We start from the raw sequence: 17,474 nt of genomic DNA on the forward strand, positions 1-17,474 counted from the left end.
ACGCAGGGCTTTCAAGTGTCACGCATTTCGGTCTTGCCCGTCTTCAAAACTTGAGAGCCCTGAACACACGTATTCAAGAACTTCTTCAATAATGAAACTGTGCTCGTGCAGCGGCGTGGAAAACAAACGCAAACACATTGATATTATCAAAATAAATTTTATTCTAGACCTTCTGAAATCTGAGTGACATTACAGTCAGACCAGGAGGCTGCAGACTGAAACATGTGAGTGAGAGAGAACGAGTACAACACAGTGATGCAGAGACGGCGCAACGAAAACAAATCTGCAAATTGGTATTTACATGTTCCGTGTGATAATACAATGACAATTAAATCCAGGTTGTATTTTATTATTTTCCATTTTGTGTACGTAGCTACAAAGAAATCATTACAAAAAGTTTTGACGAGTACAAAACCTTCAAGGGGCTCTCTGACGTAGCAAAGATAGAATTACCGTTAGTGCTTTTGGGAGGGACACAATAGCAAACGCACCTGAATGCAGTGGAAAAGCTGATCATCTAAAAACAAGTCTTTATAAAATACCAATCCACTGACAGACATTTGAAATAGCGTCTTTGTGGTACGATCCAATCACCGCTGACTTTATTCAGCAAACTTCAAAATAGTCTTTAGCTTCAGTACAAAATATTTCGAAACAAGTAATCGTCAACACGCGAGTGTGTGTGTGTGTGTGTGAATTAAGCCGATAGTTATGGCTGGGAGATCTAGAATGCCATGAAAGTTGTCTTGGTTCAGCGGACGGACCCATAAGGAGGCAGACAAGACGCGGCTCACCCTTATTTATCCACTGCACACTTTCTGGACCGATTCTGACTCATCTTTAAGAGCATTTTAATTAGATGTGTCCATGATGGCTTGAATGAACAAATACAACTCCCTGTTTCTAAAATCTAAAGTGCAGGGGAAAAAAAAACACCCTTCAAAAGGGCTTTCTCTATCCTCTACCCTTTCTGTGACTGTTTAATGATATTTTATTAAAAAAAACATTCCTCGGGGTCACGACCCCTGGTGATACGCGATAACATCACAGACTGTGATCCAAGCGTGAAGTAACTTTGAAAGCCTCCATTAGCATATGAGTGGCATACAGAAGAGACTCCTGTGACATCACAGATATATTCATATATAATATTACATTATATGCAGATGCCATGATACATCAAGTCGTGTGCTGCTGTTTAACAAGCGCAGACTTGACCTCGAGACACCAACTTTGAACACTGCGAACAAAAGCAGCGTCTGTCCGTGCACCGGCCTAAACGCAGCCCGTTATCAGTGTGTGTGTGTGTGTGTGTAGTGTGTACTTGGTGGACATGAAAGCTGCAAATGTGACAGACAGTCAGTCCCCATGTAACAGGGCGGCGTCCATGTTGCACAGCTCGGGTTCAAATGCCTCTTTGCTTGCCTTCCTCTCCCTCTCTCGTCCTCCCTTTGCTACAGCATATCTTGTCAATCCAAAAAAAGCGTTCTTTAAAAAAGTCGGGACGTTTTTCAAGCCGTCAAACTGTGGAATATTAACTCCAGCCAGGATGTGATGCAAAACACATCGGCCGTCTATTCGCGAGCTTGAGACGAATCCAGGACGAGTTCAGTGCCGGAAACCTGAAGCCGACCGCTCTTCAGGGTCGGCTTCTTTCCGCCTCGGCAAACTGAACGGACATGAGATCGACATGATGTTTAACAGTTACAAAGACTCTGTTTCAGCCGAGAGGCTTTGAATTGTTTAGAGCTCTATATTAACCTGATGAATCGTGAACACCTGAACAACATTTCTGAGGATAGTTGCAAAAACAAAGGACTGTTCAGCCTTTGAATAACTGCTTTATACTTTGTTAAAAATGTAAAGTATGACACCAACCTATTAGATAGAAATAATCAACAAAATGATAGATCATTTTCATCTTTTAAGCTGTACATCTATCTGCATGTTTGAACCATAAAGACTGCAGAGAAGTGGATGAATGGATCTCCCAATGAACAGCTTTGAACACTCATTGTCAAAGACAAATAATTCTCAACCCCCGACTCCTCTTCTCTCACAGCCCACATGAACAGTAATATAAAACCTGCAGACATCAGTAAAATCCAAATTCAAAACAACAATGTCCACAGGACATCAAATGCTGACATATGCAATATGCACACACCAACCGAGAACAACAAATCTTCAGAAATCTGGTACAAAGGATAAAAAGAGGACAAACGAGAAGAATCCTAAGGTTTTGGTTTGCATGTGATGGGTCCGAGAAGTTTGTATTGTGTAATAACAGAGACACATTTCCTCCCGCAGGTCTGTAAGAGCAGCTCAGGTGCCCACAGACCTGATGCATGTACATAAGAACTGTATGTGGCGAAGGTGTGGTCCTTGTGTGTACATATTGACTGTATTGGCGGGCCATGGCATCTGATGGGACTACAGCAGTGTGACGGACAGGCAGGGACACTCAGTCATTTTGGCTATGTACACATTCGTAGTCGGTCCACTGCTCCTCCTCACGAGTGTCATTTCCTCAGGTCTAATACGCAAACCTGGAAAACAGGAAGGAAGACAGTCAGACACAATGCTTATGTAAAGTAGGAAAGATGCTTCATTTTACATATTACAATTACGATTTGAAAACAAAATATCATCGAGGTTTCTTTTGGAAATTCAGCTTGTGGGTCATTTAAACTATCATCAAAAATTGATCTTGATGAAACGAACCAACGGTATACAATCTTAACGAGTTCAAACAGGTCTTACTGCATGTAATAACTTCATTATTTTATCATATTACAGAAAAGCCAAAGTCACAGAAATGAAAAAGAGCCGCAGCAGCCAAAGGTGTAGAATTTGGACAGCAGGGACATGTCCGTCCAATATAAATAAATAAATAAAGCTGATTCAATATCAAGCAATGACTGAACAGTCCCAAGCAATGACTGATCAGCATCAGCAGAAAAATAACGTAATGCACAGCAGATTAATTATGACTTCATTCATGCAATACTATGACTTTATTCAAATTGTCTGTTTGACTTTCCAGAGAAAACGGATATGTGGCAAATGTTTTGAATGAATTATTAAAGTCAGATGATTTCATTGGATCATTATTAAGGTGACTAAGAGCCACGAGCAAATGGAAAGAGTTTAATTTCCCAAACAAAAAAGACACAAAAGAAGAGAATCATATTTAAAGCCAGTACAGAATGTCTAATTAATATATTTTAAATTGTCACCTGGCATCTGAATCCAATGTTTTCCTGTACATGAATAATAAACATCATCAGCAGAACCGGAATTTGACCTCAGCATCAACCCTGATTCTTACCAGAGGCGTCTTATGGGGTCATCTTAGACCTTTAAAAACACATTGCTGACCCAGGGTCAGTATCCCGGGGTAGAAACTGTGCATAGAGGCTGAAGTGTGTGGATGAGAGGCCTCTACTTTCAGTATTGATTATGATGTGTGTGACGGAGCTTACGGGCAGAACAACTCACCGATCCATCCGACGCGCTGGCTCCTACTTTGTCCCCCGTGGCGTTCCAGCACACTTCGAAGATTCCTCCAGTCCCCCGGTAGCTGTGAACTAAAGCCCCCGTCTGAAGAAACACAACCACACATCAGCAACGAAATCTTCATCCTGTGTTTTTATGCCAACGTTGTCTGAGAGCGTGTGGTTAGAATCTGAAACTATATCTCAGACCTGAGTGTTCCAGATGTGGACACACTTGTCAAAGGAGCCACTGGCAAGGTGCCTGCCATCGGGACTGAAGGCCACGCTGTAGACGGGCTCCTGGTGGCGGGTCAGTGTGTGGATACACACCCCCCGCTCCACGTCCCACAGACGCACAGTGGAGTCGAAAGATGCACTGGAGAGATGGAACAAGAGCGAGCTAAGTAGAGGGTGACAGATCTATAAATCTGAACAGCTCACATTCGTTTACATTATCGCCAGAATAAAGCTTCGGTTGTTTTTTTTTGACGGAGTAGAGAATTGCTTTCTTAAGTAAATCTCAAACTATCTCAATAATAGATTTCTATAACATACTTAAAAGTCTATTGTGCATTCATGGCCTGAGTACTGAGTTTATGCTATAAATGTAAGCATGCATTATGTAAATGGATCCTTCAGGCAAAACTGTGATGCATCTCAGAGCGGCCGGTGGCGGCTGTGCAGCCAGCAGCCACTATTGGAGCCCAGGGACGCAGATAACAATGGTTTGTAAAACGCTATGTGCACAGATTAATCAGCCAAACCGGTTAATAGGTTCACCTCCAGAGCCAAGTGTTTAACAGTTGTGTTGCACATTGATACAGTATGTCAGCTGGACAGGACAGCTCTAATTAAAAAGGAAAAAGTCTCCTAAATCACTTGTCTATATATGAAATTTTCTATTTCGTACAAAGTATCAATTGTCTCCCAATCGGTATATCTTGGAAGGCCAACATGACATGTTTACTTTGAGCCACAGAGAGACACGTCTGTCTTTCAGTAATATACCATGAATGGTTTGGTCAGTTTGTCAATTCTGCAAATTAGGATTTTAGGGTTGTTTAGGTGGAAATCCCACTCTGATCCACTTGAGCCTGTGTTATTTCCTCAGGGAGCGCTGAGCCATAGTGGCATCCTTCACAGCTCCATCTGAAAAGCATTAAAGCTGGCGTGCGGTGACAGTCGGCCAAAAGCTAAAAACCTCACTGAGTGCAACTAGACGCCAGAATGGGCTCTGCTGATGCGAGTTTCAGAGTCCAAGTCAAAGACAAATCAAACCGGAATTATACAGCGGCATTAAGGTCAGTGTCAAATATTGTATTGATGAGGTTCTATCAAGGAATGGGTGTGCTGATTACTTAACATACATTAGTAATTGTGTCGTCTCTCCTCTATTAATACAAAACTACTCCGTAGCATGTGATGTTCAGGTGCTGCTTTGTGTCTTACCTGGCGAGCATGAGGCCGGCACTGGGATTATTGGTCCCAGGCCCAGTCGGGCTCCACTTGATGGTGTAGATTTCTTTACTGTGGGCCTGGAGGTCATGGACACACAAGTCCTGCTTCATACTCCAGATCTACGCCAAAAAAAAGAAACCAGCTGTTAATATGGCTTTCGTTACAATGTTCATCCACTCATTCAATGAGGGATGTGTCCGATTCTGGACAATTATTGGGCTCATTCTAGCCATGAAGTGGCATGCACTACATCGAGATATATACTTTATTAATCCCCAAAAAGACATTTGTTAGTAGCAGCTTACAGACACAAACAAAAATAACAGGGAAGATATGTACAGCGCAAAAATGCAAAGTATGGATGTGTATTGTATATAAAGTGTATATAAACATAAACATGTACAGTGATCTATTAATCTACAGAGGATCTGGCGAGAGGTGCCTTATTGTAAACTCTTATTCCCGTTAGCAGGAATGTTTTCCTGTAACGGTCCTTGTGACAGCTGGATGAGTCTGTTGGAGAAAGTAGGTGGTGGAGAGGATGGTCCAGGTTGTCTAATAATTTAATAATCATCTACATGTTAATTGGACTGACCTTCAGTGTCATGTCATCTGAGCAGGAAGCCAGCAAGCTGCCAGTGGGATCCCACTTGATGGCGTTAACCTCATTCTACAGGGAGTAAGATTAGAAAACAATTCAAAAACATATATATTTGACTGATGTACAGGAGCAACAATGGAAATAATGCACTTGGCATATTGTTACGGTTATGCCAATGAAAGTCAAGGCATCCCAATAAGTGAAGTCCTGTTTTCTCAGAGATTGTCCTCTGAGGGCCCTTGTTAAGATTCAATGAATGCACCATCAGGGCATTAATAACTTTCATCAGAAGCTTTTGTGAGTCAGTGCCAGAATTCATACTAGCTATACTACAATGCTTTAAAAGACAGTAGTGTGATATTCCAGCGGAGGGTTTCCATTTCCCTCGCTGTGAGGAAGCAGCACAGGAGTCCTGTCTCACCGTGTGTCCCTGGAAGGTCTTGACAGGTCTGTCCTGACCCAGCTTACACACATGGATGCACATGTCTGTGCTGCAGGAGGCAAACGTGTTGTTACTCTGCCAGTCCACGTCCAGAGCAGGTGCTGTTGGGAGGCAGAGACAGAGGTTAGCGCTGCTGCAGCAGTGCACGGGGAGAAAAGATAGCATGAATATCATGGTCTGACAACAGTTTTTGTATGAACCCCATTGATCGAATAATTCACTTTAACAATACTAAAAAGGGCAGACGTGCTTTCTGCAAATTCACTGTCGCACAACAAAACATAGTCAAGAGCTGTTGTGCTAAATGTGTAAAAAACAAGTTAGGTTTAATGTGGCTCTCGACCAGATCAGTCACTATGTGTAAGAGCACTTAAATAATATGGAGACTGATTTCAAAACCAAAAACCAGTAAGAATCTTGCATAAAAAGTCACATGGAACGATCCAGCTGACTCCTGTCACTCACCCGAGTGGAAAGGAAATTGTTGTTTCGCTTCTCCTGTGTGGGCGTCCCAAATAATTGTGGTCTGTGGAGAGGAGGACATTTTCATTATTTGTACTAAACCAGCAGTGTTCATGTAAAGAAATCAATAAAAACATCACATGGTTATAGAAAAGGTGATCGAATTTAACACCAGCGAACCTTAATAATGTGAATGAATTATTCAGGGAAGGTCATATATCACACACGTGCCTTTTTATGACTCGAAAGCACTTGAGCATTAAAATGTATGCTGTGCATGTTATTAAACTTCTGTACACTAGATGGCAATATTAAACACAAGACTTGAACATGTCTTGTTTTTGGTAGAGATGCACCTCTGATGCATGTCAGTCCGTAACATCTAGTAAATGTATGCAGACCCGTCTATGTTCTGCATGCATGGTGCCTGTATTTTGTGAGAACAACAAAGTAAAAATATAACATTTATAAAGTCACTGACTCATCGGGGGAAAATTGGGACGGTGGTGAAAGACGTCAGTCTAAAGCCTTGCTGTCAATTATTGTTCTTCGAAAGAAAAATCGGAAAAATCGCCAAAATACAGAATCAGGAGGTCATTCTTTAAAAAGAAAAAAGTTATCGTGCAAGAAAATTGCAACATGTGCCATCTATAAAAAAAAACTCCAACCAACCCTCACATATTTCTGAATAATTCCACCCCTCCAATCTATATATCACATTTAAGAAGCATCACTGTGTTACATCCCACCTCAGCATAGTGTTAGAATATAATACGTCACATTTTAAGGAACATTTGAAGTGGTAACCAAACATTAAGTTGCAGTGCTCGCAACGTCACCCAAAAATCACATTCGGCAAACATTCTACTCTAAAATCCAAATCTTAAAATCAGTGAGCCTCACCTTGTCTACACCAGCACTGAGGATGAAATTTCCTTTCTTATTCCACTTGAGTGCAAATATAGGACCTTTATGCTGACCCAAAGTACTGGCCAGGTTACCTGAAAATATTACAAATTTAACACAGCTTAAAAAGTGAGCAGAAACATTTCATCATCAAGGCGTCCTTGCAAATCAATAATCTTACCGTCTTTTGTCCATATTCTAGCAAAGCCATCATATGAGCCGGTCGCTAGCAGCGTTCCTTCGCTCTGAAACAAAGAAAGCATTGATTCTCGTGAGTTTAAAGTCAGTTGCATCTTCCTCAATTCTATTTACATAATCTTAGGTAGATTTGGGCCTGTTTCTGGTATATTCCACTTTAATAACAAGGCGAATGATGCACAAGATGCAAATAGTAAATTACAGACAAAATATTAGTGCTGATCTACCGTTGAGAACTGACTTGTACTACTCAGGAAAAAAAGTTTGCAGCTGTGCTACATAAAAAGCCTTTTTCCCCCATGGGAGTGACTCGCCTCCATATATCTGGAAGGAATGCCTTTAGCCCAAGTAGTGGTCACAGGCATGCCAGCGCACACGCGCGCACACACACACACACACACACAAACCACACACAAACCACACACACTAGATTAGATTACTCAAAAAGGCACTCAGTGGTACAGACTCATACACTCCGACACACACACTCACACACAAGACAGACAGACACTCACATTCCAGTCTAGTGAGGTGACGTCTTTGTTGCTGGGTACGTCCTGACCCCCTTCCCGTATGCAGTGTCTCAGAACCAGCTGAGTGGACCCGCTGGTACTGTTCTCACTCAGGTTCCAGATTCGTGCTGTCGAGTCCCCGGACCTGTCCAAATCAACATGCACACACACCCACACAAACAAAAAACATTAGAAACGTAACATGGCTTCAACTCCTAAAATCAGTACTGAAAGTGATATTAAACTGACCATCGTTGCTCTTGAGTAGGGTTGGGGGTTTTGAAAGCATTTTATGGAACCTGAACCAAATCCGAAATCTTTTTAAATCCCTATCAAACTTTTTCACATCATCTGTTGAGGAAAAAGGAGAAAGAAATTTTACAAGCACAAAACTTATTAACTTTATCGTGGCCCCTAATGCAGCCCCTAACCTAATTTACAGGACTGTGCCTGGAGCTATTGCATTTTCTCCGTTTTCCTTGAGAGGTATGCTCATGCTTGGAAGCAGCACTGCTGAATAAGTACGTTCACGCAGTTGAATACTCACAGGAGAAGGTTTAATGTCATTTCAGAAAGATGATGAACCATTTCTTGTTCTTGATTTAGTTTTGTGTTTGGTAAAATCTATTTTTCCTTTTGGCAACGGCATCAATTCATGTGCTGAGAAAGTCATTTAGGTTTCTGGATTACACTCAATTGTTAATTTTGGTTTATGGTAATTGCCATTTTATAGTTGGACAAAGCCCATGCTGGAAAGAGTGTTGAAAGGGCAACACAGTTATCACACCTATTTCTAACACATCAATAACATATGTATATATTTTTGTGTTAGGATTCTGATCATATTGGGCTCTTAGATTGGTTATTTTCAGTGACTTCATTTTGGATGCGAGTGGGAACGTTTACTTGAAAGAGTTGCGTTTTATCTCATAGTAACGCATTTAATTAACATTTAAGAGTCCGTCCATTCTTGGATAAAAGCTCTGGTCTCTGTCAACGTTCCTCTTTAGAGCACCATGTGAAATAACTTCTCTGACTCACGTACTTTTCCGACTATAGAGGCTCTTGACCATCTCTCCCCCGTGTGTGTAAATCTCACTCAAGCTGTGATGCTTATTGAAATACACTTTTAATTGGCTGAGTAGCATCATGTTTACAACGCATGTAATTGGTCGGTGTGTACGGGTGCTGTGAAGGCTATGAAAGCTCTGCGGGTCAAAATGGAAATGCTTTGTCAAAATTGTATAATTCTCAATTATCTATCCGTTATAAGTCCAGCTCCTGATATAAAAGCGTTTGGATCTGGACTGCAATCCGCACATTAGTTACCCTTTAGATAAACTATCGGCAAATCTATAAAAATAAATAATCTTTGATTAAAAATAATTGACATTTCGATTTAAATGCTTCAACAGTTACACCTGCAGGATAAGCAATGACACGGTGATGGGGGGCAGAGGAGGAGGTGCTCATCCTTATATCAATTTAATGGGTTTAATTGTTTTCATGCTAATCTGTTATTAGACGCTCCAAGTGAGTACATCTTCATTAGGGTCTTTAATAATCTCCAACCAGAAAACAACATTAACATTGTGTTAGTCCAATGAGGATTTCCAAATTCTACAATGTATATTAGAAAAAAAAAATTATGTTTTAAACGAAGAAAAAATGTATTCTATTCATGCATTTTCACCCAAGTTCAAAGTCTTTTTTTTGTATTGACATTTCCCTTCTTAATCAAGCAGTAGCTCGCACTCATGTTAGTCAATAAAACAGTTAGCTCGCTGTAGCAACTCTGAAGAATTGTAATGGATTTGGAGTGAGAGGTAAGGCAGCAGCAGGCCGCCGCCGGCTTTATCTCTTTCCATGTCACATATTGGATCGATACTAATATCTGTATGTATAATATCTTTTGTCGAGTGGGATATAGCCCTGTTTTTTGTTATACTATCCCCTCTATACTGTCTATGTTCTTTTGTTTGATAAGAACAAAGGGTATAGTTAACTAGTGTGAAATAAGATGAATCCATTGGTTGGTTTTCCTCCTTTCAACCCAAATTTTGTGAGACACGAGCCACCTTGATTTGACTTTTTTTTCCATCTGTGTGACTGCTCAGGAATAAAGCGGACTCCACTGAGCCATGTTGTCAAACATACTAGGAGGCAATAGTGGAGACCTAAACATATGACATTGTTGAAGGAGATTTGTTTGAATTGGGGACTAACAAAGTTGTGCATTTTGCTTACTTTGACCCTCAGACTTAAAGGAGAATACAGTGAAAAGCAGTATTTGCAGTTTGGCCCAATCAACTAAGAGGCACAAGGTGTGAACAGAACCCAACCCTACTCTTGAGGCTAGTGGTCGGGTTTTGCTTAACATAAAAAGTCAGGGTAAAAAAAAAGGGGTGATGACACTGGAAAAACAATGACTATAGTCAACAATGATAGTTATAATAAATGAGGAGAAACTTATGAAAACAAGTTCACAGACCTTTTTTCCTAAATTGCCCTATTAAGAAGTGTTTTTAAAAACAGCTAGCTGACGAATAAGAGATACAGATGTTGCTTTAACTCATGGAGATCCTTTTAGGTTAAAAAAAGTCAGAACAGTACCAGAAAGACTATAGACAACTGTTTGCTCAAATTATTATGCCGTCATTAAAACTGCATTTGTACTAAATGTAAAGAAAATGCTAATAACTTGACTAACTTGTATTAAATACACTAATGCATTACTCAACTTGACTGTCCCTGTGAGAATGACATGTGTCCATGATCTAACCACTGCATGACCAGTGAGAACCATGGGGAAAAGGTGTATGATGTGGAGATACTGACCCGGAGGCGAGGAGGTCGTTCACTGGGTTCCAGGCACAAATAAAAACTTCGGATTCGTGTCCTCTCAGCACCATGGCTTTACTCTGGGGGATCTCCACGTCCATGTCCATGTCCATGATCTCTGAGTGGTAATCTATAGAAAGGATTGAGAAACAAAAGAGTTTACCACACAACAGTATTCATAAGCTATTTTCCTACCGCTCTGAAGATAAAGAGCATGCAGTGCTTATGGAGTATTAACAAGCACCGTTTCTAGTGAAATAGCTTATTAACTTTGAAATGAATAGGCAGTGTTTCACTACTTTTTATATTAACAAAAAAACATGTTAACGGCAGATGCTCACAAGGACAATCTGACATCTAATTTCCCATGAACCAGAGCAGTCCCACAGCAGTGCACATGTTTGTCGTTGACTGGCAAACTGTTTCTCGACAAGGCTCAAGGAAACAGTGTTGTTCAGAGTGAAAAACAGCTCAAATACCCGACAGCTGAGGAATTGAAGAGCAAGGTGTGCTTGTTGTTTAATGACCGAGAGTGTTTCTACCAAACCACAGCTTGTCCAAAAATAGACTGTGAAAAATTCAAGTTGTAGAGCCCATGTAAGACACTAGGAGTTAGTACGCTGAGTCTATCCGTCAGTAGTTCTCTGTAATTTGATTCTGATGCCCGGTGTGTCATTGTGATTGAAATATGTTGGATGGTTTTGAGGGAAAACAACAACACCACAGTTCTCCATTTACTGAAAGGTTTTAAACAAACAAACAAATTCTGGAAAAAAGTAAATAACAACATGGCGACAATTCTATACAGGGCGGTCAAAACCACGAGGAAACACATGTGCTTGTGTAAGTAAATACACACACGCACAGTGTTAAGCTTTAACTCAATGCAATAGGAAGCGTCTTTCAATCTTACATTGCCATTACTTTACTGCACAATATTCTGAATATAGTGCACAATGCTTCTTTGTATAACTCAAGTCTTTAGTCAATTTTTTGGGATGGATTAAAATATCAACTTTTCTGCATTTCCTTCTGTGGTGTTATTTGATGTCACACCTTTTACTAACTGTCTGCAGCATAAACTAAGATGTACAACGCTGACACACATTCAGATGATTGGAGACAAAAAAAAAAAACAGATAAAAAGGTGCCAAACAGCCGGCATTGCATCTTATAAACACTAATGTGATTATGTTAACTAATTTAAATAAAATCCTGTATAACAACATAAAACATCTCTGGAATTTGGACGAGTTTCCCCCGCCAAGCACAAGAAAACATATCGCTTGTTAAGGAGCTGTTTTAGAGATTGTATATAATCATGAGCTAGCTTACTGGCTAAGGCGTGGGATCCGTTTTCCTCCCCGTTGGCAGCGCCCTCTCCATTCTTGGTGCCTCCCTGTGGTCCTGTGCTGCTGCCACTGCCTGCCGCTTGCTGCTGGGCCAGCTTTTCCCTGTAGGCCTGCTGCCTGGTTTGGACTACATCTGGCATGACAGCATCGATCAGAGATAGCGACTCTATGGGCCGCCCGTCAAATAAGGTCCCGTCCTACACAGACAACACAAGTTTTATAATCATTATACTTCAATATCCTCTACCAATTCACTACACCATCCATATTTGAGTCAAAATAAAGCTGATAATGCACCTCTTCTAGACAGCATGTTGTTAAGTTACACTAATTAGTAGTTGACGGTATAAAGCGGGAGCCTGACCTCATTGATGCTGACTTCAGCCTCCACATACTGCAGGCCCTTCTGGATGATGGAGATGAGGGCAGCAGGGGGCACAAGGGCTCCATTGATGTTGGACTGGCTGATGTGGCTCTCTATACCAAAGGTGAATGCTGAGTGAGAGAAGCCTTGAGGAGGCATGGATAATTTGGAAGATAGGAGGAGTCATAAATCAAAACCAAAAAAAAGTCAGCAGCAGCACTGTACAATAATATATTTTGAATATTTGAAAAGTAGGAAAATAAGTGAAATTTACAGCAAATATGACTGCATTCAGGAAGATTTACCTAAAAAAATGCAAGCCTTACCTGACTCTTGCAGGTATCTGTAAACCAGGAAATTGACTTCATCACTGCTTATGCTCATTTTTAGTCCTGGTGTTTAAACCATTGGGTCAGCTTAGGATAGGAGCCTGTAAAAGCAAACCACAATTAACATTTTCTGATGTTACACACTGCTGAAAGGTTTGCGTAGTATCGTCATCACTCCAATGCTGGGCAATGATAGTTAACCGTAAGATGATATGCAGGGACACTGCGCCAGGAGTAACAGAGAGCCATCACACACACACACACACACACACCAAGGATGGTGTTTCACTACAAGCTAACTACATAGCTCACTAACAAACTGGCGCACACTGTAGTGATAACTGAGAAGAGGAAGAAGTTTAAACATCACCTTGCTTGACCTAGATCTTCCAATTTCCATACAGAGAAGCAGGCAAAAGCAAGGTGTGATCTGCCATTGGATACATAATGATGTTTTGTTCTTCCTTAGGTTTGCTTGCTACAGAAGCCTTCTGGCTCTAGGCAGGGCACCAGTTTCCATTCATTAACCTACAACTGGAAATAATTACCATCTCCCTTCTTGAGGCAGGCTGAGTATTTTGGACTAAAATGTCTGGAATAAATGGGTTTTAAACCTCAGCAATAACAGATCCTACAGTGCTTGCATCTGGGCTCCATATTTATTGATGCAGAAGCTGCACTTTTAAAATGAGACTGTGGAAATAAACAAGGGGTCTGGACAGGAGACAGAACCTCTACTGTTTCCATGATGCCAGCCCGCTGAAAAAGTCAACATGTCTCCTGCTGTTTCCCAGAGGCTGAGGTCCAAGACCAACTAAACCGAGAGGCTTGGAATCTAGTAGGACTCTCTGACTCCTGATGGCTAGTGTTTCTAACTCCAAAGCACTACCACGAAATGCAGCAAAATGGCTTAACTTCTGTTCACAATAAATGCCCCAAATCTTTCTCCATAAAAAATAGCATCGATTTTTCTGCTGCACCACTACTGTACACATACTCTAACAGAGTGTTGTTACATTTGTGTCAGGGTCAGTGTAGTTACGGTGCACTACAAACATGCTGATATATAACTCTTGCATATCTGACTATAGCCTTTTTTCAAAGGGTGCCGGCAAACGTCATTGCCATGGAAGTGATGCAGGAGCAGTGAACAGGATCAGAGCTCACTCAGAAGAATAGGTTGACCAATCCATCTGGCTCACATAACAAAATGTTTGATTGTTTATGAGCTTTAGCACTAATCAAGAGCACTGACACATTCTTGCTTATCTCATTTTGCCTGTGCTAACTACACAAAAGCAAGTTACACATGCAAATGTCATAACCTCCTCACATGAATGAATCATGTTATCTTGTCTTTCAGTTAGAGATAAGAAAGCATAAGACATCCTAAGAAGCAGTTAGCAAAGTAGGCCAGCCTAAATAACAAATACATTGTCATCAGAATGGCTCTGTTGACTTTCAAGTCTATGCTATACAATGTTAATGCTTATTAACTTAAGGGTTCACAATTATTAGTAACAAAAATGTGGGGCTATGAAGTAGCTGTCTGTCAAACTACGACTGGGACAAACAACTTGAGTGCAGAGCTTTAAAGCTATTTAACTCATTGACATTACTCCCACATTACCAGAATCCTAGACTACATTTGAACAGTGACAACATAGGCCTTGTATTAAGTGAGTGTCTTGTTTATGTGTTCATATTAAAAGTATTTAGTCAATTATATTTCATATTGGTTAGAAAATGTATTCACTTCAAGTTCTTTATCAGCACCAAGATTATCTTGTCACTGATGGGCATTAGTGAAACATGTTGAATGGTGGTCAAGCATATCAAGTACTGATTTAGCATCAAGTTTATCACAGGAAATTTAAGATTAAAAAGTTTTTTAAATTATAATTTGGCAGCACTACAGAATCCTTGACGGAATACATCACTGGTCTGTTTGGCTGCAATGCGACATTTTGCGTCACTCACTCCCCAAAAAAAAATTTCACCCCCAAAATGATAGTCAACCACATCAGTATCAGATGTGGACACGAGTGGGATACAGAGCTATATTAGAGCCACCCTCTTCTCTACATGACGACGGACAAAGATCTTCCAGAAAGCATACAAGCATGCAACAAAATAAACAAGTAGGTGGGAAAAACAATAAAAGGTGTGACATTAAGAAATACCGTACCCATGTGATCGAGATGTCTTCAGATGTGCGTCATAGCTTCGATCTCTTCAGCAAGAACTCTCAGTTCCTGAGAGTAAAAAAAGAAAACATATTCTTACAACTGATGACTTTTACTAAATAATCAGGAATGGGTATCTCATCTGGATCATACAATGCAGATCTATAAAATCACTTGCAGTCAACATTTTTTCCCAGAAGTGTGTAGAACTACGTCTTAAATTACGTATTTTCTATCAATAACGACAACAAATTAAACAGTCTCGTCATGCATTCTCCACTTCAGACCTCTCTGTAAGGTAGTTTAGAAAGCTGCCTTGACATTCCAAGTATAGCATAAGTAACACTTTTTCTCCTGTTTTATTGTGTTGGATTCTTAGTTAAGTAGACCAAGAAGCACACAGCTTTGCCAAATATACACATACAATTGTGTTTCCACATCAGTGCTATTACAAGTTATCTTAATTAGAATTGACATTTTAACACAATGTCTGGGTGAAAAGGCAGTGAGCAGAAAGTGTGTCACCAAACGATGAAAGAAACTGGGTGAGCAATATAAAAAGTCAAAATAGCCTGTGGGTATTTGTACTATGCATAGTGTAACTATACCTGAATGATAGTAATTAAAAATGGGGAAGTATGCTGATGTATTGTATAGCGCAATTCAAACAGAAATGGCAATGGCACTTGATAAAGTCATGTTCGATGCTTGCTGCCTACAGTTGTAACCAACATCTCACTTTTGGTACTGGAACACCCAATGGGACCATGGACTGTAGTGTCTAAAATGAATGTTGGGCCCGGTTCAGCTGTCCTTCCACGGGTCAGATCGATTTCGTGCAAGTTAAATGCATTTAAGGTTAAGTCTATGCTAATCTGCCGGTTGCTAAATTTGCGAGATAGCGTGGAGACCTATTTGAAATAAATGACCCATCCCCCACACAGTTGCGACTGAATGGGCCGAAGATACTACAGTGTGTACGTTAACCGACATGCCGTCTGAAGCCGCTCGTGCCGATGAATGACTTAAAATGCACTTTATTACTTTAAGACAAGCCTGAAATCAAACGGTCCCTTCTTTTATCAGTAAAAAACGAAAGCGTATTGCAGCACCGTTTCTGTAAAGTCCAACAGTCATTCACCTCATTACTGCTGTAACTTACTGTAATGAGAGACTGACAATTGTCCGCATGTCCCGGGTCACGAAGTGGATGAACGGGGGGAAACAGAGAACGGGCTTTATCGACACGGGCACTCTGGGTAGTAGTCAAATTAACATAATCTACTTGCGTCTTTGCATTAAGATAGTTAGCAACTGTAATTACCTGTTAATTTACAACCACATGTAACGCGGTACCCCGTTAGCGCACCAGCTAACATGCGAGTTACCATGAGTTTCGCATCGGTGGCGGTTGTAACGTTAACGGTCACCGTGCCAGTCAGTGCAAGTCAATTTGGTTAATTTGATGAAGGGTACCAACAGTTAAAAGCTAACGTGGTTAAAACTATTACGGTGAACGCCAGGCGGATTATCGTATTGTTTTAATAATGTTTTGTATCAACAATTGACTCCAATAACGTGAAGTTAGCTTCTTTAAAACAGTGAGATCAGCTTGACATCACTATGAACCTTCTAGCACGCTAGCTAGGCTGCTAACACTAGCATGCTAGGCTAATGACAGTGTCGCTATAATCCCGTACCTACTTGGATAAAACCTTTCAATAGACGATATCTTCCACAGCTCTTGTGTTCAAGTCAGACCATGGTATCTCTTTAATCGATTGCAAGACAGGTTTTTGACGCACGTGTCTAACTATCGATATGTAATAATATTTAAACTTAAGCCAGGCGGTAAAGACCCAGCGACGGCTGCAGACGTTAGACTCGGTGGAGTGACCCGTCATGCAAAAATGAGGTGCCTGTAACTACTGTTATTTCTAAGCGCCGCTTCCTAAAGCTGAACATAATGAGCTGACGACGGTATTTGACCGTCTGCTCGGTCAAATACGATAAGATTAGGATAGGTAACGTGTGTAAGAATACTGGCTAATACATATAGACGTCTTAACAGGATTATTTCTACTAAGCATTACTACAATATAATGCTATATAGGTCTAACCTAATTTACAAAAGCACCAAAAAAACACCTCGTGGTTTGCTGATGGGGAAAGTCGGCCTTGTCCGGTTGACAGGTTCACAGCAAAATTGAGCCACATTTCCTCAATGAAACCAACCAATGAGACGGCATTGAAAAAAAATTCCCGAGGCCTCTGGAAGTTTGTCCCGCAGCCAAGCACCAGTCATAACAACAGTGTCCTCGCCCAT

The 17,474-nt window shown here is 40.7% G+C and overlaps 1 protein-coding gene across 5 annotated transcripts; it reads right to left on the minus strand.

Annotated features, from left to right (window-relative positions):
- Positions 1-141: 141 nt before the first annotated feature.
- On the minus strand, positions 142-17,399 carry LOC137782030 (F-box-like/WD repeat-containing protein TBL1XR1). 5 transcript variants are annotated; one of them, XM_068571100.1, is made up of 16 exons: positions 17,297-17,399; positions 15,151-15,217; positions 12,960-13,063; positions 12,634-12,779; positions 12,253-12,466; positions 10,915-11,047; positions 8,080-8,221; positions 7,548-7,611; positions 7,364-7,461; positions 6,464-6,524; positions 5,978-6,099; positions 5,551-5,625; positions 4,947-5,074; positions 3,708-3,873; positions 3,502-3,603; positions 142-2,549 (listed from the first exon to the last, which is right to left on the minus strand). In XM_068571100.1, the coding sequence occupies exons 3-16, from the start codon at positions 13,015-13,017 to the stop codon at positions 2,523-2,525; spliced, it is 1,536 nt and encodes a 511-aa protein (XP_068427201.1). In that variant the 5' UTR covers positions 13,018-13,063; positions 15,151-15,217; positions 17,297-17,399; the 3' UTR covers positions 142-2,522. The 5 variants fall into 5 exon arrangements, with proteins under 5 accessions (XP_068427201.1, XP_068427203.1, XP_068427199.1 ...); XM_068571102.1 differs by having other exon boundaries at positions 17,269-17,310; XM_068571098.1 differs by lacking the exon at positions 17,297-17,399 and adding an exon at positions 16,853-17,019.
- Between the last annotated feature and the right edge of the window lie 75 nt (positions 17,400-17,474).

Source organism: Clinocottus analis, unplaced genomic scaffold (genome assembly GCF_023055335.1).
Source record: "Clinocottus analis isolate CAN_PGR_092001 unplaced genomic scaffold, fCliAna1.0.p SCAF_11, whole genome shotgun sequence".
Taxonomy (NCBI): Eukaryota; Metazoa; Chordata; class Actinopteri; order Perciformes; family Cottidae; genus Clinocottus; species Clinocottus analis.